Source organism: Squalius cephalus, assembly GCF_949319135.1.
Source record: "Squalius cephalus genome assembly, chromosome: 21".
Classification (NCBI taxonomy): domain Eukaryota; kingdom Metazoa; phylum Chordata; class Actinopteri; order Cypriniformes; family Leuciscidae; genus Squalius; species Squalius cephalus.
In genome coordinates this window covers 3,665,659-3,692,200 of record NC_137142.1, presented here as the reverse complement: position 1 = coordinate 3,692,200, position 26,542 = coordinate 3,665,659, and the positions used below count along the sequence as shown (strand labels likewise).

General features: G+C 38.8%; 1 protein-coding gene across 1 annotated transcript in view; it reads left to right on the top strand.

The window, feature by feature from the left end:
• Positions 1-26,542, top strand: part of dst (dystonin) — a 202,274-nt gene that overhangs the window by 72,973 nt on the left and 102,759 nt on the right. Inside the window, exons 10-25 of the mRNA XM_079855818.1 lie at positions 7,848-8,014; positions 10,663-10,775; positions 11,829-11,935; positions 13,173-13,292; positions 14,563-14,658; positions 14,744-14,871; positions 18,282-18,375; positions 19,484-19,638; positions 20,597-21,008; positions 22,254-22,382; positions 22,717-22,794; positions 22,882-23,043; positions 24,416-24,520; positions 25,500-25,595; positions 25,672-25,797; positions 25,930-26,082. Coding sequence (XP_079711944.1) covers positions 7,848-8,014; positions 10,663-10,775; positions 11,829-11,935; positions 13,173-13,292; positions 14,563-14,658; positions 14,744-14,871; positions 18,282-18,375; positions 19,484-19,638; positions 20,597-21,008; positions 22,254-22,382; positions 22,717-22,794; positions 22,882-23,043; positions 24,416-24,520; positions 25,500-25,595; positions 25,672-25,797; positions 25,930-26,082 — 2,241 coding nt within the window. The remainder of the gene's footprint in view (positions 1-7,847; positions 8,015-10,662; positions 10,776-11,828; positions 11,936-13,172; positions 13,293-14,562; positions 14,659-14,743; positions 14,872-18,281; positions 18,376-19,483; positions 19,639-20,596; positions 21,009-22,253; positions 22,383-22,716; positions 22,795-22,881; positions 23,044-24,415; positions 24,521-25,499; positions 25,596-25,671; positions 25,798-25,929; positions 26,083-26,542) is intronic.

The window sequence follows — 26,542 nt, the reverse complement described above, 5'->3', positions numbered from 1 at the left end:
GTCTATATGTGTCGCGTGCCAAGTTGATGCTTCATCTGCAAAACAGACTGGTTTACTCTCGCGTGTCACGTGACCAGACTATAATCGCAGCTTTGCGGTTTAAAAAATCGCATTTCATCATATCGCGATATTATCGCAAATGCAATTAATCGTTCAGCCCTAAGTAAAAGTAACACTGAAGCAAAGGTGCGGTTAGTGAAACAAAGTAGATTCATTCTACAAGTGATGATTGAGCATTAGTGATGAACACCTGCTGTTAACAAGCAAAATCACTGAAGACAAGAGGAACAACAAGAACAGTAAAAAGAGAAGAGACGGGCAGAAGCACAACAGCTACAACTGACACACAGCCACACAGCCTTAGATGATATCAACTGCAAATAAAATCAATATCAATATTTATTTTTTCATAAGGTTGTATGTACAAAAGTTGTTGAGGTCTGTTTGAAGTCACCATTATGGTGATTAGTGTTCCCTTTATTTGGGCACTTTGTCATTGACTTTGGTTGAATTAATTCTCTAATTCACTAATCAGCACTATACCAGCATTAACCAGCACTATACCAGCATTAACCAGCACTATACCAGCACTAACCAGCATTACCCATCTTGGACCAGAACTATACCAGCACTAATCAGCCCTATACCAGCATTAACCAGTCTGGACCAGCACTATACCAACATTAATCAGAACTATACCAGCCCTAACCAACATTAACCAGCCTGGACCAGCATTATACCAGCACTAATCCGCACTACACCAGCAACAGCCAGCCCGGACCAGCACTATATCAGCGTTAATCAGCACTATACCAGCACTAACCAGCCCGGACCAGCACTATACCAACATTAATCAGCACTATACCAGCACTAACCAGCCCGGACCAGCACTATACCAACATTAATCAGCACTATACCAGCACTAACCAGCCCGGACCAGCACTATACCAACATTAATCAGCACTATACCAGCATTAACCAGCCCGGACCAGCACTATACCAACATTAATCAGCACTATACCAGCACTAACCAGCCCGGACCAGCACTATACCAACATTAATCAGCACTATACCAGCATTAACCAGCCCGGACCAGCACTATACCAACATTAATCAGCACTATACCAGCACTAACCAGCCCGGACCAGCACTATACCAACATTAATCAGCACTATACCAGCACTAACCAGCCCGGACCAGCACTATACCAACATTAATCAGCACTATACCAGCACTAACCAGCCCGGACCAGCACTATACCAACATTAATCAGCACTATACCAGCATCAGCCAGCCCGGACCAGCACTATACCAACATTAATCAGCACTATACCAGCACTAACCAGCCCGGACCAGCACTATACCAACATTAATCAGCACTATACCAGCATCAGCCAGCCCGGACCAGCACTATATCAGCGTTAATCAGCACTATACCAGCACTAACCAGCCCGGACCAGCACTATACCAACATTAATCAGCACTATACCAGCACTAACCAGCCCGGACCAGCACTATACCAACATTAATCAGCACTATACCAGCACTAACCAGCCCGGACCAGCACTATACCAACATTAATCAGCACTATACCAGCATTAACCAGCCTGGACCAGCACTATACCAGCATTAACCAGCTTGGACCAGCATTATACCATCACTAATCCGCACTATACCAGCATTAACCAGCCTTGACCAGCACTATACCAACATTAATCAGCACTAACCAGCCCGGACCAGCTCTATACCAGCACTAACCAGCCCGGACCAGCACTATACCAACATTAAACAGCACTATACCAGCATTAACCAGCCTGGACCAGCACTATACCAGCATTAACCAGCCTGGACCAGCATTATACCATCACTAATCCGCACTATACCAGCATTAACCAGCCTTGACCAGCACTATACCAACATTAATTAGCACTATACCAGCCCTATTAACCAGCATTAACCAGCCTGGACCAGCACTATACCAGCACTAATCCGCACTATACCAGCACTAATCATGTGTTTTATACTATACGCTACAAACTAACTCATGAGCACTTTCCTTCTTGTCAGATGTGTGTGCAGCTTAAATTGCATTTGAGACTTGTTTTCCCTTTTTGTGTATTATAACACCCTTAATTTATAAAGCAGTTTGTAGCATGTTGCTGCATGGTTACTATAAGTTTCTAGGAAGTTTCCAGGGATCCGTCCTCAAGTGTGTGTGATGTTATGGTGGTGAGATGTGGCAAAAGTAGCTGCACATTTTGTGTAGGTTCCCTAAAACAATTTAACACAATAGTAATAGGGATTTTGGCTTAGCTAACACCCTTAATTAACTTTAAATGAATGTTTGTTCTATAATTGTTGTGTAAGCTAATTATATTTTATAACTATACAACTGAGATGATTTAATATACACCCAAGCAAGTTTATATAGCCAATATAAGTTATAATCTTCCATGTCTATGACCGCTGGTTATGTTTGTTTGCTTTAAGTGTTGGACTTGATTCTTTTCAATGCTTTGCTCTTGTTTTGAGCTAGATTAAATAGCAAATAGAGAGCTTTGTTGTGTGGGGCAGCGCAATTTGCCATGTTGTCGATCCAGCCACGTTGTCCTGTTATTTTAAAAGGCCACATGACAGGCCATGACTCTCTCAGCCTGGTAAGTCCTATTTGAATGGCTCAACTTGCTGAGCAGAGGTTTCACACACGGCCCAGAAGCCATCAGGGAACAGATGAGAGTGTGAGAGTGTCTCTCTCTCTCTCTCTCTCTCTCTCTCTCTCTCTCTCTCTCTCTCTCTCTCTCTCTCTCCAGCCACCCACCACTAAGGACATTCAGCCTCTGGAAACTCAACACCAGCAGGGATCTGGGGGTGGCTGTGTTTACACATCACATGAGGACGGTGACGTTTCCTCAGCTGTGACAGAGAGCTACCTAGATCTGCGTTAGTTTGTGTCGCCTCGATCTGTATAGTGTTTGTTCTGGAGGATCAGGGCAAAGGGTGCAGTTTCAAAGGTCACTGAGACTTCAGTGTGTTGGCAGCATTAGAAGAAAGGGCCGGGCTGTGCAGCGAGCCTGGTGAACGTGCGATACAAGAAACAGAAGTTTGTTTGGAGCGTCTCGGTCCTCTACCGAGTCTCAGAGGGATTCACATCATCCGCACTTCTCTGGATATTGGACTACTGCTGATTTGTCTGACATCACCTTCATACCTAAATACTTGCTGGGGAAACGATGGCTGCTAATTCCTGGGATAATAAACTCTTGAACTTGCTGAACTTGTTTAAAGCTGGCTGGAAGGAGTGAATCTTTCTTAATGGACAGCCTTATTAGCATGAGCAACCACCATGGGTAATATGTGTGGATGCGTGAGGGACTCTAAGGAGGAGTGTTATGTTGATCCCACGAAAGCCCCAATCAGCCCCGCACCAAAGGAGCTCAGTGGACGCCGATACTTTCAAAGGAGGAAAAAGAGAAAATCAGCTGATTTTAATGCTGACTCTTTAAGAAGCCATGAAAGCTGTAAGACTGATGCCCTGGATTATGCCACATCTGGTGGTAATTCTCTCAATCTGGTTGGTACATTGAACTCAGAGCAAGACGAGTTTCCAAGGCCCAGGCAGCACAGTATCAGCCATGGGGTCTACGTTGGAGAAGTCCCAGTCCTCCGAGGTAAAACTGGTAGAAAGTCAGGTAATTATCAGATAAATAAGGACAAAAACAGGCCCACTGCTGAGTATAATCTACACGGGGTCACCAAGAGCTCCGGAAGCATCACCACAAAGGACAGGCTTGTGGAAAAGAAACTTTTGCGGAGACAATTGAGGAGGGCGGCTAGTTTCGGAGCGGTGGAGCATATGCTCCAGACACTGAGAGAAAAAGGCTCCCTGGAGAGGAGCAGTGTAGATCGTCAGCTGGAAAACATGGAAGGGTTCTCCAGAATTATATGGGACACTCAAGTGCACAGGAAGCGGAGGAGGGCCCACACTTGCTCGGGGCATTTAGTTTCCCAGGCTTCTTTGGATACCGTCCAACAAGATCTTAAACTTGGTTCTACTAAACACCAGGAGGTAATATCAGCATCTGTCAACATTTGAGATGCCATTTATGATGCAATGACTCGATGCACATGGCATTACTTAAAACAATATTGTCCATTGCACGTCATACACTGATAATTTGTGATATACAGTATTCTGCATTCACACCAGGTTTTCGTTGCTATAATTATTAGATGACAACCTGGAACATTCGACTCTGAGGCTACGTCTACGTTAATCTGGAAACTGAGTTTTAATTACAAAACGCTCTCTACCACATTAGCGTTTTCAAGCATTTTACAAAAGTTTTTCATCCACACTGAAATGTTGGAAAATGCTAAATTCAACTGACAGCGTATGCGTAAACCCTCATGAAAACTCACTGAGACGATACAGACATAATCAAGTTATCGCGCAATTCTTCTGGCAGGATCATTTTATTTAGCAAAATATCTCAGCATTCATTGATGCGTCCAGGTCGCACTCACACACCATTATATGTTTGGTGTAAAACGCAACTGCTTTCATGTTTTGCAGCAGGACAGCAAATGTGAGTGCATTTTCTGTCATCTTTGCAGGACTGTGATTGGAAGAGTGTGTGAAGTAACATATTTTAGCAACAGTGTGAAAGTGAACAGCTCACAACAGGTATAAACCTCAATGTCTATGGGTTCAATATGCATCACATGACTAAACTTACGTCATCGTTTTTAAATACCTCCGCTTTGACAGTCCACACTACAACGCGAAAACAGCATTTTCAAATGTATCCAAATGAGAGCGTTTTTCAAAAAGATTCGTTTTCGTTTCTAAAACCCCATCTTAGTGGAGGGAAGGCCAAAACGAAGAGAAAAAGATGCGTTTTCAAACGAAAACATATTAGTGTGGACGAGGCCTAAGCGTTATTAAAAATACTCAATTATAGGACTTATTAAACAGAAAATATTATGAAATATTTACTCCGGAAGCCTCTACAACCTTGAGGGTTTTCTGCATGATGTTGCAGTGGTCAGTCCGGGCTCTCAGAAAATTCTGAGTTCAAGTTGTTTTCATGACTCCTATAAGGCCGTAAATGCTTTTTCAAATTATGGTCTGACATGGCATGAATGCACCTATACAACAGCCTTGAGTGCTTTAATGATTTATTTATATATAAAATGGTTACTACATAATATAAATATTTAAGCCAAGTACATTTACCTTTATGCATTTGGCAGAAACTTTTATCCCAAGTGATTTACAATGCATTGAAGGTGTGCATTTGATCAGTACGTGCATTCCCTGGGAATCAAAGCCATTATGGTTTTATTAGCTCCACTCTACTGTTTGAGCTACAGGAATGCTATAGGAGACATAAGACAATTAATTTAGTGGCATGCTTCCACTAGAAGGTAATAGTTGACCTTTATGTTGTGTTGCGATATAACTAGTGACTAGTACTTTGTGTCATTGCTATTACTATATTTTTTATATATTGACCAGTTAGCATCTTGAATCTAGACACTAGCCATTTTTTAATGAATGCCACAGAGTTTCCATAATATGATCATTCACTGCAGTGATTAGTCAGTGTTGGCATGTTTTGGTGTGTCTGGTTCTTGGTTTAATAGCTCAGTCTTTCCACACCCACAGTCTAAACACCATGTGCTCTGCTCTCTTCCTACAAGCTATAATTACACTGTGGCCGGCCGGCAGATTCCTTTGAGTTTACTTCAGTGTCCGCACGTACACTTATTATACACTTACCGATCTGTAAATGATTGTTAAGCTGTTGTGGTATGATGTGTTTCCTTAAATCAGTAGGTGTTGGCTTAACTTTTGCTCCAGGCATTTTATTTTAGAGCTGAAAATCCTTCTTTGTAACGTGAAGTCATGTGAGACGGTCTCTGTTCATAAGTCACCATCAGTGTTTTGCAGTGCTATATTGAAAATGCATTTAATATGATTTATTGCCTAAATGGAGACTACTATAAATATATCTAAATGAAGAAATGGCCCTTTTATGGTACTATAACACAATCTACTGGGGTTGGGCAAAATAATGTGAACACCTGGAAATAAGCAATATTTTTATATTTTAACTTCTAACCTTAGAGTAGATTAATACATCTTTTGAATGTGGTCTATCAGAACATTGCCAGTTGCTTCAGAGATGTTGAAGGAGGGAATCTGCTTCTCACTCAATAATATTCAAGTCAGGTGATTAAACTGACCAGAGAAGATGATGAAGTTCATCTTCATGCTCTAACATTCCTGGTTTTATGATCATAACTCCATCTTTTTCACATTTTAGCAGTGGTGTCTGAGATTAAATCTTTAATTGATGTTGGTTTTGGTCAGGGTTTGTGGAAATGGTTTTCAGGGTGAATGTTGAGGTTTGCTGCAGTTCTGTGTTGTTTTGGACACAATACTTCTTAGTGTTCGATGGTCCCTGTCATTCACTTTCAGTTTTTGCCCTCTATTCTTCTTCACTGATGAAGTCTTGCCATGCTTTGTGTTCACAGTCATAATCATAAAGACTGTTGTTCTTAAAGCACACAACAATTGTGCGGTTAAGGTTACAGATGTCAAGTCGCCCATTAAACTCACATGTTGTACTAAACACTGCACCGCTTATACTGCACTGATATACAAACTAGAGAATATGAATAACAAAAAGATGAAAGATAATCGCACTGTTTGTTTTTACAACAAATGATAACAATCCTATCACAAGGAAATCACATTATGAAATAAATGCTTTTCTCCAAAGCACGCTGGCCATAATTATTGGCTCCCTGTTATTAAATACTTTTTGCAACCTCCTTTTGGCAAGATAACAGATCTGAGTCTTCTCCTATAATGCCTGATGAGTTTGGAGAACACCTGACAAGAGATCAGCGATCATTCCTCCATACAGAATCTCTCCAGATCCTTCAGATTCACAAGTTCATGTTGGTGCTTCTCTTCAGTTCACCCCACTCATCTTCAATGGGGTTCAGTTTAGGGGACTGGGACGATCATGGCAGAAGCTTCATTTTGTGCTCTGTTACCCATTTTTGTGTTGATTTTGATGTTTGTTTTGGGCTGTTGTCCTGTTGGAGGATCCAACCAATTAAAGCACACAACAATTGAGGTGCACAAAAATCTCTGTATGTGCATGATATATGCATCTTTATTTATTCTTAATTCTAAACTCACCTTTTGCTAGATTACTCGCAGAACAGATTGAAATTACATTATGGCAAAAACCTTCAGATGTGAAGTCATTCATTTCAAAAAGTGTAATTCTTTTATATGTTACTTATATGTTTTTTTAATACAGTTTAAAGTCCACCTGTGGTAAAAATCAAGCTTTTAATGTTATTTATATGTAGTTTTTAAATGAGCATTTTCTCCTTAAAACTGCAGTCTCAAAATCGCGTTTTGAAATCGCTGGTGTTTCTGACGTCACAAACTAACTTGTAACCAATCAGATCAACGTGTGATCGTCAACCAGTGGATCTCTGAGCTGAGTGAGTGAGTGGAGGCGGGGCTCATTTGCATATTCATAGAACTGCGTATACTAAATGAGGCAAGGGTGTCAAGTTACATTCAAGCTATTTTAAGGCATGAGGAAATTTCTTTTCAAGGAAAAACAGTTTAAAAATGTAATTTTGGTGATCAAAGATGAGTTTTAAGGGTTAAAATTACAGGGCGACTTTTGTGTTACAAAATGACCATTTCTTTACAGATTGCTGAATATGACTGGGTTTGAAAAGAGGCCCCATATCTATGTTATAACACAGATTCTTAACAATATTAACGAGAATGTCATCTTTCCTGCCTGCAGATCTCGGACATCCACGTGACGGGAGAGTCCGAGGACATGACAGCCAAGGAGAGGCTTCTGCTGTGGTCCAAGCAGATGACCGAAGGCTACGTAGGGGTTCGCTGCGACAACTTCACTACCTCGTGGAGGGATGGACGACTGTTCAATGCTATTATTCATAAGTACAGGTAATGCCAATTTCCAGAGCGTTTACATGTCTTTTTCTATCTGTTTGCATCTGATTTCGTGTTTTTAAAGGGTGAGTAAATAAATGACAGAATTTCAGTTTCTGGTGACCTATGTAAATCCCACTTACTTGGATTTGACTAAACACAGAGGCTCCGCTTTAAACCCTAGTGGTGTGTCTCGCTCTCAGCTGTCCACATTGGCAGAAAAGGCAACATTACATCAATACTTATCAGGTTCTTTGTCATATTGTTCATAGTGCATCGATTCATATTATTCCATAGAAAAACAAATCTGTCATAAAAATGTAATAACTTGCTCTGCCTTGGAAAAACTCATAACCTGTTATGTACAGTAGAGACATTTTTCACCATTCAATCCTGCAATTGACTCTGCCAGCATTTCTGCAGGACCGGTAGAACCGAAGTACCGTGTGTGTTCAGTACCAGCTGATTAGGGCTGGGCGATAAAACGATAATGATATGTCTCGCGATAGACACGTAATCAATATCAATAAAAAATGCGTTCGATAAAACGTTCAATTTTTTTTTTTTCTACGTCGGAAGAAACCAGAGGTTGCGAAGCAAGTTTGGTTGCATGAACAAAGGCACTCAGTCTCTGGTAACCTAGCAACTTAGGAAGTGACACGCTAACAGCCGGTCTCGTGTTGGATTCTTCAGTAACAGAACCGGCGTGGAGTGATCAGTGGAACATGAGTGCGTCAGCGATTGGTGATAAAACAGGGAAAGTCAGCTCGCCAGTATGGCAGTTTTTTGGATTTTTTAAGTCTGACCGTAATCAGACCAATGTCGTCTGCAAATTATGCAAGACCGTCGTCGGTTTCTCTGTTTATATTTAACACTTTGCACTATTGTATTACACTTTATTAAGCATTTCTTACATATTCTTTCATTTTGCACATTGATCGTGATAACCAGCGGATGAGACAAACAGGACAACATTTTTTAAAGTACTTAATTTAAAAGTTTTTGCTCTGGTACTAAAATTGGTACAGAGAACCACAAACTTTGACTAGTATTGGAGAACCGCACACTTTGACTAGTATTGGAGAACTGCACACTTTGACTAGTATTGACTAGTATTGGAGAACCGCACACTTTGACTAGTATTGGAGAACCGCACACTTTGACTAGTATTGACTAGTATTGGAGAACCGCACACTTTGACTAGTATTGACTAGTATTGGAGAACCGCACACTTTGACTAGTATTGACTAGTATTGGAGAACCGCACACTTTGACTAGTATTGGAGAACCGCACACTTTGACTAGTATTGACTAGTATTGGAGAACCGCACACTTTGACTAGTATTGACTAGTATTGGAGAACCGCACACTTTGACTAGTATTGGCTAGTATTGGAGAACCGCACACTTTGACTAGTATTGGCTAGTATTGGAGAACCGCACACTTTGACTAGTATTGACTAGTATTGGAGAACCGCACACTTTGACTAGTATTGGAGAACCGCACACTTTGACTAGTATTGGAGAACCGCACACTTTGACTAGTATTGGCTAGTATTGGAGAACCGCACACTTTGACTAGTATTGACTAGTATTGGAGAACCGCACACTTTGACTAGTATTGGAGAACCGCACACTTTGACTAGTATTGACTAGTATTGGAGAACCGCACACTTTGACTAGTATTGGAGAACCGCACACTTTGACTAGTATTGGAGAACCGCACACACTTTGACTAGTATTGGAGAATTGGAGAACCGCACACTTTGACTAGTATTGGAGAACCGCACACTTTGACTAGTATTGGAGAACCGCACACACTTTGACTAGTATTGGAGAACCGCAAACTTTGACTAGTATTGGCATGTTACCAACTACTGAAATCTTAGTACCGTAACAACCACAGTCTTGGCCTTCTTTCAAACTGAATATCCTGTTTCACTCTGTAATAAAATGTTACATTGTGGAAGTAGAATAGGTTACGAGAGCCGTTTACACTTGCACAGTATGTGTATCTCTCATCTCTATTCTTGGAATGATCTGTTGTGCCTCATAGTCATAATCTGCCCTTTATAGTTTGATGAAATGTCATTTTACCTAACAGAAGCACAGATGACCTAGATTCTGAATAATTACTTCTTTGTGCAAAGATATTTCTATCCATCACTATTCCTGTCAGTCAGGGAATAATAATCCTTATGAGTGAATCTCACGAAACCTGTCAAGAGCATATCTGGGTCATATTTCACCCCAAAATCAAAAAGAAGAAAACCTGTTTTTCTTATAGAATATGAAGACCATATTTTCGGGACCAAGATTCTTAGCGGTCCTAAAATAAGCTTAATTTTCTCAATGCAAAATATAATTATTCCTTTTATGCTCCTTCAAATGAATGACGTCACTTGATTGTGAGTGAGTACTGTTGTACATGTGAAGTTTTTGACACTGTTTGTCACTGATATCCTATGGGGATTTACACAAACCCAGTATTACTCCAGGGTCACTTTGCATAAACGAAAATGCCTGTCACCATCAATCAAACAAAATTTAGATTAAAGCTAAATCCTGGAATGTCATACCAAACATATCTGTCACTGAAAGATATCAGACATGCAGAGATTTTGAAATGAGATCATATATTGTCACGATTTTGTCTTCATTCAGGCCTGATCTGGTGGATATGAGCAGAGTTTCAACACAAAGTAGCAGATCCAACTTAGAGCAAGCGTTTGGTGTGGCGGAGCAGCTTGGTGTGGCCCGACTGCTGGACCCAGAGGGTGAGTTTCTACTGTCCTGACACAGACTGACCTGAAGGAGCAAGTGTGTATTCTCACCCTGTCCGACTCCGGCTGAGGTCACCAATGGAACCGTTTAGCATTATTACATTCATGTTCTTGTGGTACTTTTATTACAATGCTGCTTACACACACACACACACACACACACACACACACACACACACACACACACACACACACACACACACACACACACACACACACACACACAGTAAGATTTAATGAAAATAAGAGTCAAAACAGGGAACACAAGATTCACCATGTGTGTGTATTTATATATAGAAAATAATTATACACCGTACACACACATATATTATGTAAAAACAAACTTTTATTTTGGATGCGATTAATCGCGATTAATCGTTTGACAGCCCTAATATAATTTCATTTTATATTTTTTTACAAACTTATGTGATTAATCACGATTAATCGATTTGACAGCACAAATTAATATAAATGTAAATAATTACATGATATTAAACACACATGCCAGATTTGACAGTCATGCCATTAGAAAACAATTTTCCATCATCCTTATTATGCCAACGTTTTCTCATTGAAACCGGGTTACCCAGCATTTCAAAGCAATGATGTCAAAGAGTATCTGTGTTTCTTTTGGTGAAGTGTGAAACTTCAGAGATGTAATAGTTGCCCTGGAGTGAGAATGAGCTGCTGGTTAACACAACTCTACCACATTACTGAAGCGGTTCAGCTGTGAGATGTTTGTCTGATGCAGCACAACTGTGAGTCTCCAGAGCGATGCATCTGAGCTCTGAATGCCAGATATCTCACCCTGCAGTCTCACTGGGTTTCATGGTCATTTGTAAAACAACACTGGGATCTAAGAATAGCATTCGATGCCCAATGGCCTCAGCAGAATAAACATCGAATACAACACTTGATAGAAACCGGAAACTGTTTTGTCTGTAGTGAATTGTTCTGAAAGGAAAGGTTACAAGCATTTGTTGCAAACCTGTTCAGTGGTTTATAAAGTAGCATTCTAACTAAGCAAATGTTTCCCCTTTCGAGCAGATGTTGACGTGTCATCTCCGGATGAGAAGTCGGTCATTACTTATGTTTCAACATTATACGATGTCTTCCCGAAAGTGCCGGAAGGCATGGAGGGCATCAGTGCAAATGTAAGTACAATCACATATTTATAACATAACTACCCTTGTGAAAAATAGTGCTCTTTAGCATACTTATTACGGAAATAAAAGAATATACTAAATATAATGTTAATTAAAAGTACATTATGGTTTAAATGTATATTAAATGCAATTAGCTGAACTTTAGAGTGATTTTAAACCCACTTAAGTAGGACTTAAGAACAACTGTATAATTTCATAAATACTGCTGAATCTATTGACAAATATTTGCAAATACACATTTGTAATGAAGTTGCAATTTAGTACATTTAAAATAGGCCTTTATTAACTTTCAATTTAATATTGAATAACACACTACAGTTTAATTATAATTATAATCAAGTATGTTACATGTTTGTCAACACATCTTTATAAGCATGACAAAAGATTATTAAAATAGTGCTTTAAAATGCACTTCAAAGTAAAACTTTAATTTGACAGTATTACAAAGTGCACTTTTTAAAGTGTAGTTAAGTGGCCTTTTATTTCATTGCTATTAACTGCAAGTACAGTTTTTTAAATATACTTTTAATATTTGAAGTGCACAATCAATACAATTTAGCACACTTCTTTTTCGGAAGGGTGTGTTTGAATTGAAAGCACTACTAATGCAAATTGCCTGAAATGGATCTTCTGTGTTCAGTGCAAGTTAAATGTGAGCAGTCTGTGTGCTGACGGCACTATAAAGCATATCGTGTCTGTGATTGAAACTCATAAATAGTTCATTTCAGCCTCGACTCTTCTCTGAGGATACTCGGGCTGATAGTGCAGAAACATCTCAAGGATTATAGAAGCGACCTGACATACTATAGAAAGTTGTCCAGCTGGGTGGGCTGATGAATTTGTCTTGGTATATGCAAATAAACTTTTTTAATTACATAAGCATTCCATGTTTCTTGGAGGCTTGTTATGCATAGAATTGAACTAAGTTGGAAGCTTTTAAGGAATCTGTTGATTCTTTGGAGTCATTCCCAGAACATTGGATAATGCTGTCTGAGGAAGAGAACCAGTATGCTGGTTACCATTTAAGTCTCATTAACCTTGAATCCAACATGCTTGCCATTCTTACATAAATGAGCAAATAAATACAATATGATGGATGTGTCTTTAGAAAGCCAAGAAGTGACACACACTATAACCTCATAGTGTTGGAAGTATGGCTGTGTTCATATTTCATGGAATTGCAGTGAGATATAGACTAAGATGGTCGATGTTGTTCCTGAAACAGGATGTGGATATTAAATGGGTGGAATACCAGAACATGGTGATGTACCTCAGCCAGTGGATCAAACACAACGTGACTGTTATGGCAGACAGAAATTTCCCCAGCAATCCTGTGGAACTTAAGGTGAGACGTCTCACCATTTTATTATGCTTTTTAAATTTTTAATATTTTCAAAACTGACTACTACTCTGTTGGTTTCCTGAATATGGAAGCCCATTTCCACCACAGAAGAAGAAAAAAAAATCATGCTTTTGCACATCATATTTATGCCATACAAATTTAAATAATGATATAGAAAGTCTTGACTTTTCATATTGTGTTACTTTTTTAAGTAATAAAAACTACTTAATTTTCGAGTAAATATATTTGTAACGCATTACATTTAAAAGTAACTTTTCCCAACCCTGGTGACAATTATAACTTAGCATGTCATAATGTCTTACAATTATAATGTAGTATGTCTCGATTATGACTTCTTAAGTCATAATTTCCACTTTTTATGTAATATTTATGACACAACCGTTCATAATGTCGAGTTATGACACGTAACAATTTTACTTAGTATGTCATAATTTGTACTTTCTCATAATTTTGACTTTTTGTGTCATAGTCAACTTTTTTTTATAAGAATTTTGACCTGGTATGTCATAATAAGACTTAGTATGTCATAATTTCCACATTTTTATTTCATAATTATGATGTAGTGTGTCAACATTTTGACTTTTAATGTCATACTTTACATGTTTATCTCAGTATGGCATAATCTGACTTTTCATCTCATAATTACTAATTACCAAAGCATGATTTTTTCCCCCCTAAAAAATGAGCTTCAATATCTGAATGACTAGTTCTTTTTCATGATATTTACCATGACAATAATGCCATGATGCAAAAAAGAAAAGAAAAAAAGAAATCATATTTGTCCTTATAACAGACCTGCTTTTCTTTGTGCAAAATATAATGTCCCATTTCTTTGGAAATGAGAAATATAGAGGTTTGGAGAGTCGTGAGGGGCAGTTTTGTGGTAAACCATTCCTAGGCTGATATTACATTTTGATTTATGAAATTGCAGATATATTTGAAGTAATCATTTGTCAGATATATCAGCCATTTGCTGACATGTATTTTCAGAGATCAGCAGCTGCTAAGACTCTCGCTAACATTAAACATCGCTTAGTGTAATGGAGCCTGAGGCAATTACCTGCACTCGCTCAGAGGATTTACGCGGCACATAGGTAGCGTCCCACTCGTGTTAAACAACTATTAAAGACTGGAGGAGCAGCTCCATCTTTCTCCTAGAGTTCAGGTGTTCTGCAGTGCTATCACTCACTGTCTTTTCTTCTGAAATCACACCGCTTTGTTTCGTCTTAACTAACTGTCTTTACCTTCACAGGCACTTTATACTCAGTATCAACAGTTTAAAGAGAATGAAATACCACCGAAAGAGAATGAAAAGGCCAAAATCAAGCATCTCTACAAAATGCTAGAGGTTTGTATCGTTCATATTTCGTGTAGATGTGCAGTCGTTGACAGATGTAGGGGTGTCTCGAGCTCTGCTGTGTGTTGGGCTGTAGGTGTGGATGGAGTTCGGTCGCATCCAGCTCCCTCAAGGTTTCCATCCCAATGACGTGGAGAAGGAATGGGGCAAGCTGATCGTGGCCATGCTGGAGAGAGAGAAGAGCCTGAGGCCTGAAGTGGACAGGTATGATGTACACACGCTATCTCTCCATCGCTATTTCTTAATGAAAGAATATAGGTGTGGATGACATGCATTCCACTGAGGAATTCACTTACAATCTACTTTTTTTTTGGAACATTTTTAGAAAGGTGTTGTACTCTTTATTCATTTATAAGGGTCTCTTTTGTGATTTGTGACTCCTTTCTTTTCAAAGTGATATTTTATTATCTTAAGGGGCAGATTTACTAAACAGGGCAAATTAGCGCAATTACAAAACCACGCCGATGGGAGTGGAAAGTTCTGCGCGTGATTTACGGACGACACGCAAATTAAAGAACAAACACAGTCAGATCATTTCCATATAATGGCGTAAACATCAGTACATTGACAAGCGCAAACCGTAGTAAATCACTTTGCATGATTCATTTAAATACTCGATCTCCTCCCATAAATATTGCGTCTGAAAGGGAAACTCCTACAAATGCATATGCAATAAGTTCAGCCGCAGAAATAAGCCTGTCCATGCCTTTTCAGCGCTAATTTTGCCCTGCGTGACTTTAGTAAATCCTGACAGTAGTTTTTAACGCCAAAAGAGGCTTTGCACTGGAGAAAGATGTTAGTAAATCTGCCCCTATATGTTCTATTTTTATATGGGTGATTCAGATTATTTTTGCTCTAATTTTTGCTGGTGATATAAAGTTAAGCAACATGTTAAATAATCAGTCAATGATTTTGAATGAGCTGTTTATTTGGCTGTTAAGTTTCCTCACGACTTTTAGGCCTGGGTATGCTTATGGGTATGCTCCTTCTCGCGCTCAGTCGTGTCCGCACAGCTTTCATATTATTGGCCCTGTCCCAAATGGAAAAGATGTGTCCCAATTCAGAGGCTGCGTCCTTCGAAGGCCGATTCTCCCATTGGCGCGATGAAGGCTGTCCCAATTCAAAGGCTCCTTCAAACGCGTCCTTTGTTTCTCGTGAAATAAAGGATACAGCAGATGCATCCTTCCCTGCCTACCGTACCCTAGAAGTCCTTGCGCGCCGATGACGACAGGATTTTATTTGAGAGAAATTTTCTCTTTTAAATGCAAGTATTGGGTTTCAACTAACTCTAATATCTAATGATTCAAATGTAAAAACTTTAAAGCTGTTCAAATGTTGACTCGTCTCTTACTAAGATTTGATTTTATAAAGTTTATACTCGGTTAACGTATACCAAGGTTAACATATTTAACCAGGTTGTGATCCCTGTTTTGTTTTCAGACAGTTTAATAGAACTTTCAAAAAAGTCCAGTACATACGTTACTCGTCAACCTATAGGCTGGACCAACACATTTTACAACGCTCAGTCCGACCTTCGAAGGATGCATCCTCTGAATTGGGACACAGCTTTTATGTGCACTTGTGGATTTCAGAAGGGTGCTCGTGAGCATCCCTTTTGCGGTCAATATACGCCCTCGATGCATGCTTTTGCCGAATGTTTTTTTATTTTTTTATTCAGTTGCAAAGTGTTTTGATTAAAGTGTGTCATCACTGAAAAATGTACACTAAAATATCTCAACATAATGCAAAGTGACACATTTAGGTCAAGGGATCAAGGTTGGGCATGTGCATGTCCCAGTTAGCTCTTGCTGGTAGATACTTTGACTTATATGGTCATTTTTAAAAGCTGCCATGAGCAAAGATGTCAGATTTCAGATCTGGTGGGTCCAGCAGTGCAGCCAAGTAACTGCCATTGAATGCTGATGATGGCACTCTTCATATATTGTAGTCCAGCTTGCTATTAGTCAGTCCCCTGAAAGTGTAAACACTGCGGTGCTGTCAAAGCTTCGCTCTGTTTGTTTGAGCATCATAACCAGCTTGACATAGCAACCAGTGGAGGAGTTTGGGGCGGGACCATCTGTGTCTCTGATCAGTCATATTCATAAAACATCAGCAGAATGATCTTCTGTGTCAGTCATTCATAAATCCATTCTTATGTAAATTGTCAAAGAATACTGAGATTATTTGCTTTTAATGTTCTTTTAATGCTTCTGCTCACAAAGGCTGCATTTATTAGATCAAAAACACAATAAAAACAGTAATATTGTAAAATATTATTACAAATTAAAAAAGCTGTTTTCTATGTGAATATACAGTAAAGTGTAATTTATTCCTGTGATCAAAGCTGAATATTCAGCATCATTACTCCAGTCTTCAGTGTCACATGATCCTTCAGAAATCAGTATAATATATGATTTGATGATCAAAAAACATTCATTATTATTATCAATGTTGAAAACATCAGATTTTTGTGGAAACTGTGATACATTTTTTTCCCACACAGAATTTTCAATGAAAAGCATTTATTAAAGCATTTATTAAATACAAATCTTTTGTAGATTTGTGTTTAATTTATCTCCATTTTTTAATCTTACCACAAATGTTTGAATGGTATATTTAAACAGCAAAAAATGTTTTAAAAATTTGTAATTATCAGAAATGTTTCTTGAAATCATCCCATTAGAATGATTTCTGAAGGATCATGTGACACTGAAGACTGGAGTAATGATGCTGAAAATACAGCTTTGATCACAGGAATACATTACACTTTAAAATATATTCATATAGAAAACACTTATTTCAGATTGTAATAATATTTCACAATATAATTTTTTGATTAAATAAACATAGCCTTGGTGAGCAGACGAGAAGTTGTAAAAGTTGTTATCAAACTTTTGACAGCTACTGTATATTATATATTCTAGATTTGTTTTTATGATATTGCCCAGCCCTGTTGTGCACCAGAGATTATTTAATGCACAGATATGATTGTGTGATTCACAGCTGTATTACTCATAATATTTATGTGAAAACATGGTGTTGGAAATCACCTGGAAATATTTGGAAATCACTCTATTTAGTGTTGTATTTATGTGTGATTATATAACAACAGCCATAAATGGTTAAATGATTGAAAGGACTGAAGGCGTGTGGTGTCTAGTGTGGCACACCCTCGTCTCTCACAGTCTGAACCTGTGCGGGATCAGGAACGCTCAGGGTTTGACCCGGGGCTGATGTTCGTGTGGGCCGGCTCTTCTGCCAGCGCTGGGAGCCTATAAGTAGCAGTGACTGGAAGCGTGCGCTGTCAGAAGGGCTTTAGATGGCAGGTGGGGTGGGAAACGCCGTTCTCTGGGCCGGACGAACACATAGTTAGCCTGTTATGATGCACTGTAACCTGGTGTACGGCAGTAGCACCTCATCAGTGAGTGACAGCACTTTAACCAGCCTGGGCTCTGCTGAAAACCTGCTGTCGGGAGCACACGAGCCTCTGTCCAGCACCCCGCTTTACCTCAATAACAGCTGTGTGTATGGACCCAGGTGAGCGACACACGCTTCAGGGAGAGAGCACTCACTGCAAAACCTGCCGTCTGACTGTCTCTGTCTTCTGTTCATAGACTTGAGATGCTCCAGCAGATTGCAAACAGAGTCCAGCGAGACTGCATAGCCGGAGAGGACAAGTTAGCGCTCGCAAGGACGGCTCTTCAGTCGGTGAGTTCAGACGTTTAGCAATACGTTATGAATATTGCCGAATTGTTTTTCTTTGTCTTTTGTTAATCGCTGGGGATTTGTAAGTGTCTTGATTGCCATTAATTATCAAATACCTGTAATTAGGCCAGTGGAGTAAGAAAAAATAGATCTTAATATGTTAATTTTACTTTCACTAAGTAAATTTATATTTATTATTTAAGGATTTTTAGATCATTTTTTGTATGTTTAGATGGCATGTTTTTCGATTGCACAGGTGTGACAGTCATATCTGTGTATAAAATAAAACTATTCTCTGATGCACAACAGGGCTGGGCAATGTAAATTTTAAATAACTATAATATATAATATACAGAACATGTTAAAAGTTTGGAGACATTTAAATTTTTAATGTACTTTAATGGAGTCTCTTCTGCTCACCAAGACTGCATTTATTTGATCAAAAATACAATACAAATAGTAATATTGTGAAATATTATTACAAATTAAAATAGCCGTGTGAATATGTTGTTAAGTGTAATTTATTCCTGTGATCAAAGCTGAATGTTCAGCATCATTACTCCAGTCTTCAGTGTCACATGATCCTTCAGAAATCAGTATAATATGAGGATTTGAAACATTTCTGATTAATATCAGTGTTGAAAACAGTTGTGCTGCTTTAGATTTTTGTGGAAACCATGATAGATTTCTCAGGATTCTTTGATGAATAGAAAGTTCAATGAACAGCATTTATTTGCATTTATTAAAACATTTATTAAATAGAAATCTTTTGTAGCATTATAAATGTCTTCACTGTCACTTTTGATCAATTGAATGCATCCTTGATGAATAAGTATTAATTTATCCACAAACGTTTGAATGTTATCATTTCCACAAAAAGTGTTAAGCAGCAACAACTGTTTTCAACATTGATAATAATAATTATAAATGTTTCTTAAAAAAATAAAAAAAAAAAAAAAAAAATATATATATATATATATATATATATATACATTTTAAAATCATTATTTAAAAAAAAATAATAATTATTGGAAATTTTGCAGCAGCAAAGGTATGTGGTTTATGATTTTCTTACACTGTAAATCTGAAAGGAAACGAATATCTCCTCCAGGATGCGAAGCGTTTGGAATCAGGGATCCAGTTCCAGAATGAAGCCGAGATCGCGGGATATCTTCTGGAGTGTGAGAATCTCCTGAGGCAGCAGGTGGTGGATATTCAGCTTCTACTCGACGGCAAATTCTACTTGGCTGATCAGCTCGTTCAAAGGTCAGAAAGTGAATCAATCGACTTCATTTCTGTCAGGACCACTATCGTCAAATACGATTGACAGTTAGCATAGAGTTAGGATTGGCGGTCTGGTTCTGTTCTGGGCGAGAACTCCCTGTGCATCCATGCAGTCTAGCATGAATAAGAGCAATAACCCCCCTCAGGGTAAACAGAACAGAACCAACATGAATGTATGCAGATATCATTAATTCAAGATTTTAATGTACAACATAATTCGAGAATTTACTCTGATTCGAGGGGAATCAGAATACCAAATCCTGACTGAAGAGAGGAGGAGCTGGGGAGGGAGGAGGGTAATTCGCTCCTGAGAAACGCCATATCTGCTGATAATACTGAAGGAGCTGATATATGAATACAGTGATAGACGTCGTATTCCTATAGGTAGAGGATCAGCTGAGAGTCACTGATGCGAGCTTGACTAACGTGACCTGCCAGAACTGACGCTACGCTTGATTATTAAAGATAATCCTCAAAATGAGCAGTAGAAACAATGTCAATGTCACTTTATTTATAAAGCACTCTATAAAACAACAACTGTAGCCCAATGTGCTGTACATAGCATAAACATAAACACAATAAAAACAAATAACAGACAATAAACAGATAACATGCCACTGTATCATCTATTCAAACGAATAAGCGTTCAGATTTCCCACAGTACTCTCAGTGCTAATACTAACCGGCAGACTCTTCCACAGACTCTTTTGGCTCAGCTACTGCAAATGCCCGGTCACCTCTGAGTTTTAATTTTGTCCTTGGAACCACTAATAGTCCCTGATTTGAGGATCTCAGAGACCTCCCCAAGTCATGTTTCGACCTTTTACAGATTTATAGACCATTAAAAGGACTTTAAAATCTACTCTATAGTGGACCGGTAACCAGTGTAATGACTGTTAATGTGGGTGTGATGTGTTCATGGCTCTCTGTGGTCCCTCAGGGTATCTAAGCTGCGTGACGAGCTGTTGGCTTTGAGAAGCGAGTGCTCCACCGTCTACAGCAAAGGACACACACTGACCTCAGAACAGACCAAGATGATGATCTCCGGCATCACGCAGAGTTTGAACTCCAGCTTTTCCCAAAGCCTCAGCGCCGGAGGCCTGGTCAGTACGGGCCCTGCAATGACACCATCCATGAGCCCCAGCATGCAGCCCGCCTCGGTCCAGACGTACCTCAGCACCGGAGGAGGAGGAGGAGGAGGAGGAGTGGAGCCCGGGGTCCTTCAGCAGCTCAAACACATGCAGATCCGCAAGCCCATGCTCAAATCCTCATTCCTGGATCCTAACTTGACCGAGGATGAGGTTAATTTGAAGTTCGTGCAGGATCTGCTCAACTGGGTTGAGGAAATGCAGGTGTGTTTAAGACTTCCTTCTGTTAGTGCACTGCAAAATAATCATTCTCAAGGCCCGTTCACACCAAGAACGGTAACGATATAATTCTAAAAATCATTCTAGATATAAAAGAAAATCAGAGCCCACAACACAACTGTAACGATAATGCCACAGGGAAACAATATCGTGAAATCACTTTCTGAACGATTTATTTCCATCTGATGAATGATAAAAATATTGGCAGCCAATCAGAATCCACCCTGCTTTAAAAGTTCTTGAGCATTTAAAGCGGCTGAGGACAAAACTGCAGCTTGTGCTTATTATAGACAGAATAATATAGTCCGCTGGTGTGGACGCTAATATACTTATCATTAAAGTTATCTTTAAAGTGCCCCTGTAGTCAATACTTTTATCCTTTAAAACTCATCTTTGATCACCAAAATGACATATTAAACGTTATTTCCTTGAAAATAGCCTGACTGTAACTCGACACTCTTGCCTCATTTAGTACGCGGTTCTATGAATATGCAAATGAGCCCCGCCTCCACTCACTCACTCAGCTCAGAGATCCACTGGTTGACGATCACACGTTGATCTGATTGGTTACAAGGTAGTTTGTGACGTCAGAAACACCAGCGATTTCAAAGCGTGTTTTTTGGTTCACTGCAGTTTTAAGGAGGAAATACTCAGCAATGCTGTCGACTTATGAATTTACACATGGTTTGTCTTAAAGAATATTAAAAACACCACATAGACACATAAACTACATTAAAAGCTGGATTTCCACCACAGGGGGACTTTAATATAGTCATCGTTCTTGGTGTGAACAGGCCTTTAATCAGTATTTTTGTCCATTTGTCAATTTTGTTAGACAGGTTCTCTACACTGTTTTAAAGCATTAAAAATACCAAGCATGATGATTTGAGTGATGATTTTACAGAATTATTAAGGTAATTTTTTTCTCGGAGAATATATCTTGCAAAATTTTCAGAGGTTTATGCCTAAAGTAAGGAATCTATGTGCAAATAGAGGAGGAAAATTAAATGTTATTCAAAATACTGACCTTTACATTCCCACCAACGCTTTAATCTGATTTCCGTCTGACACTAATTTTCCCTGTTTAGTAAATCTGGCCCTTATTGTGTTTAAAAAAAACAATAATTTGCTTGAGAAAGCAAAACTGTGTAATTATGTTTATATTTTTACTGCAAGACTGCAAACGTATGTGCGGTGAGGTTATTGACTGCTGTTTTTTGTCTCTGAAAGGTTCAGCTGGATCAAGCGGAATGGGGATCGGATCTACCGAGTGTTGAATCAAATTTAGGGAATCATAAAGATTTCCACAAGGCCATCGAAGAATTCCAGATAAGCATTAAAGAAGCCAAAATGAGTGAGGTAAGGCAAATACAACATTACATTTAAAAAAACAATCTAAATTCAGTCATTATACATTATACATTCAACATTATAAACTCACCCTCATATTGTTCCAAACCCAAATGACTTTCTGTGGAAAATTGTCATTTTTTGGGGTATTTGTAAGTATTACTTTATATACATAAGATGTTAAGTAATACTTACAAATACCAAAAACAAATGACAATTTTCCACAGAAAGTCATTTGGGTTTGGAACAATATGAGGGTGAGTTTATAATGACTGAATTTATATATATATATACCTGCAAAAAATTGTCTTAAAAGAATGAAGTTCCCGTGTCACCCCCACAGAGTCAGATGACCCAGCCGTTCAAGCAGAGTTACTCTGAGAAGCTCAACAAGTTAGAAAGCCAGTACAGGAGGCTTCTGGTAAATCAACTTGGTAAAGATCTGCCTTGAGTTCCCACCGTCCGTCAGAGCTGTGCGTCTGAGCTTCTTGTGCTTCTGTGTTTGCAGAAATGCTCGAGTGAGAGGCAGAAACACCTGGAGAGCCTGCATGACTTCGTGTCCCGGGCCACTCAGGAGCTGATCTGGCTCAACGAGAAGGAGGAAGAGGAAGTGGCTTTCGACTGGAGTGAACGAAACAGTAACGTTTCCAGGAAGAGGGATTATCATGCAGTAAGTCCATCCAACCCACATCCACTCAAGTCTCAAGTCTCAAGTCTAGTTTATTTATAGAGCCCTTTCCACTACAAAGTACCAACGGGCTGTAAAGTTAAAGGAGAACTCCGGTCAATTTTAACATTGAGCTCATTTTTTTGTAAATTTGGAGTGCTGTCAGTACAGAGAACAACGACAAAAATCGGTGTTGCCTACACCGTGTTATCCTCTTTTTAAAATTTGCACCCTGTTGACTTCAATGGGGCAAGTTTTAAACCTGCTTTTAGCCTCTTAACATCCTTGATGTGTCATTACAAGTGCCCAGCCATGTGAGTGATTCCTTCAGAGTGAACACGAGTGAGTCTGACTGCAGTAGATGCGAAAGATATTAATAAAAATGAAGTTAATTCGGCCAGCGCTCATACCTGTATTTACATCCTGTTTTCGGTCAAAGTCCATAGTAATCGATTGTCGAGTTCACGCGCATAGGTTTAGTACGTACGATCATGCGCGTGAACTCGACAATCGACTACTGTGGACTTCGACCGAAAACAGGAAATAAATACAGGTATGAGCGCTGGCCGAATTAACTTCACTTTTATTCATATCTTTCACATCTACTGCAGTCAGATTCACTCGTGTTCACTCTGAAGGAATCACTCACATGACCTGTGCACTTGTAATGACACATCAAGGATGTTAAGAGGCTAAAAGCAGGTTTAAAACTTGCCCCATTGAAGTCAACAGGGTGCAAATTTTAAAAAGAGGATAACACGGTGTAGGCAACGCCGATTTTTGTCGTTGTTCTCTGTATTGACAGCACTCCAAATGTACAAAAAAATGAGCTCAATGTTAAAATTGACCGGAGTTCTCCTTTAAAAGCAGTCTACAGATTATAGCCAATAATATTAAAACAGAACAAGACAACAGTCAATAGTAACAAACAGCAGTGAGGAAAAGACCTAACATACACATAATAAAACAAAACACAACTGCCTGAATGTTGTGCTCAGTCTAAAGGGGCATGAATGCAATATTTATCATATCTTTATATCATTTTGTTGGCAGTATGGGGTCAGACTTTTGACTTTCAAACCCAAACGTTCAGTTGGATTAGCGATCATAAATAGCGTTTTACTTTGATGCTTCATTCTAGCAATATGAAAATCCGCCCATGATTATATAAATCCACGAGAGCTGCACTAGAAACTAACTTTAACACGTCCTCTTCTTGAAGCTGTAAAGCTCTTGGATGTGGCGGCACTGTAAACTTCCGTCATGATCAAGGTTTGGTGTTAATCACAGGAGTTTGCATGTTAAGGTGCAGGTTCTTGGAAAAGAGGCTGGATATCTGTGTCAGGAACGTCTTCATATGTGTGTGTTTCCACAGGATCTCATGAGAGAACTGGATGACAAGGAAGGGGTGATCAAGTCAGTGCAGGAGAAGGCGGAGAGCCTCTTGCTGGAGAACCATCCTGCCAGATTGACCATCGAGGTCATTTGAAACTCATTTTCCATCTGAACTCCTCCTAAAGCACATCAGGACTTTGTTTTCTTAAGTGGAACTGTTTAGCAGAATGCTCACGCTGTTCCTTTCCATGTAATGAAAGGGAGTGGGACGGTTATATGATGAGAGTAGTCATGGTTAGGCAAACTTCTTGGACATTATTTTCTTCTAAAGTCATTTTTCACTAAAAATCTTCCCTTCTGCTCTTCGCATATTTACATTTGGCATCATCATGGGCCATATGAGAATATAGAGCAGCAGTCACATGGACCACCTTTATGATATTTTCATGGTGCTTTTTTTGTCTTTTTGGAGTTTTGGCAGCTTCCATCTCCATTCAAGTTCATTGTATGAAAAAGAGCATTGAACATTCTGTGAAAACTTCTGTTCCGTAAAAGAATGTTTTTATGAGAGTAATATAAAATAAAATAATAAAATAACATACAAATAAAACTAAGTAAACTGATTAAAATATAGATATTCCCTCTAACTGTATGGTAACAGTTTATTACTATTTTATTTTTAATTTTACCATTACAAAAAAAAAAAAAAAAAAAAAAAAAAAAATATATATATATATATATAAATATAATATATAAAAAACTTAAACTGAGTAAATACATATTTGTCCCCTCTAACTTTATGGAAACATTTTATTTTTCACTTTATTAATATTGTGTTATTTTATTATTTTACTATCCCAAATTAAATTAAATTAAATTAAACATTTTATATTATTAAATTAAATAAAAAATAAGTAAATACATATTTTCTCTCTAACTGAATGGAAACATTTTATTACTTTTTTTTTTTATTTAATAAAATAAATAAATAAATAAATAAAATGAACTGTATGGAAACACTTTGTTAACATTTTGTTTTTTATTTTACCATTGCATAAAGAAATGAAATGAAATGAGAGTAAATGCATAGCCGCTCCCCCTAACCGTGTGCATCTGTGAACCAGGCGTACAGAGCAGCGATGCAGACTCAGTGGAGCTGGATACTGCAGCTCTGTCACTGTGTGGAGACACATCTCAAAGACAACGCCGTCTACTTCGACGTGAGTTACACTGCTAGTTTTAGCACAACACTTGTTCATGACATGTGACAGTTTATGACAGTTACTCTCCTTATAGTTTTTCAGCGATGCCAAAGAGTCGTTGGATTACCTTAAGAGCCTCCAAGATGCCATCCACAGAAAGTACAGCTGTGACCGAAGCAGCAGTTTACACCGGCTCGAGGATCTGATTCAGGAGTCCATGGTTAGTTCGCTTACACACAATAAATTCATGCAATTATTTGGAGAGTTCAATTTCTTCAGATTCTCCTCCCTGTCCATTGATGTGTAGATGTATGTGCGTGACTGAGGCCGGATCGATGTTTGTTCTTCACAGGAGGAGAAAGAGCAGCTTCTGAAGTACAGCAGCACTGTGGGTGGGCTAGTGGGTCGGGCCAAGGCCGTCATTCAGCTCAAGGCTCGCAACCCGGAGAATCCCATCAGATCCTCCATCCCCGTCAAAGCCATCTGTGACTACCGCCAGATAGAGGTACGGTCACCGCGACACAACTTCTAATGCCCATATTACAGTTTTATTCAAATTGCTTACTCACAATTTTTGAAATTATGGCTTCATTTCTTGAAACTCTACACACACAACAACAAAATACACACACAACATGCAAATCATCAGAAATCTCTTGCAAAAGCAAACACTTCATTCAAAACTATATTAACTCTTACAAATGGTGTTTTTGCATAGTCTCTCCACAAACATCAAATGATTAGCCACGTACATGCCAAAACTGCAAACGCATCTTGTGTCTTTTGCTTGTTTAGTGTGCGGAAATAAAATCAAAACAATCTATATTGTATCTTGTATGTATATATATATTTATATGAATATGCATACAAGCCAAGTCAGAAAGTCAACTTTATTTCTAAAGCACTTTGTGTGTGTGTGTGTGTGTGTGTGTGTGTGTGTGTGTGTGTTGTGTCTGTGTGTACGT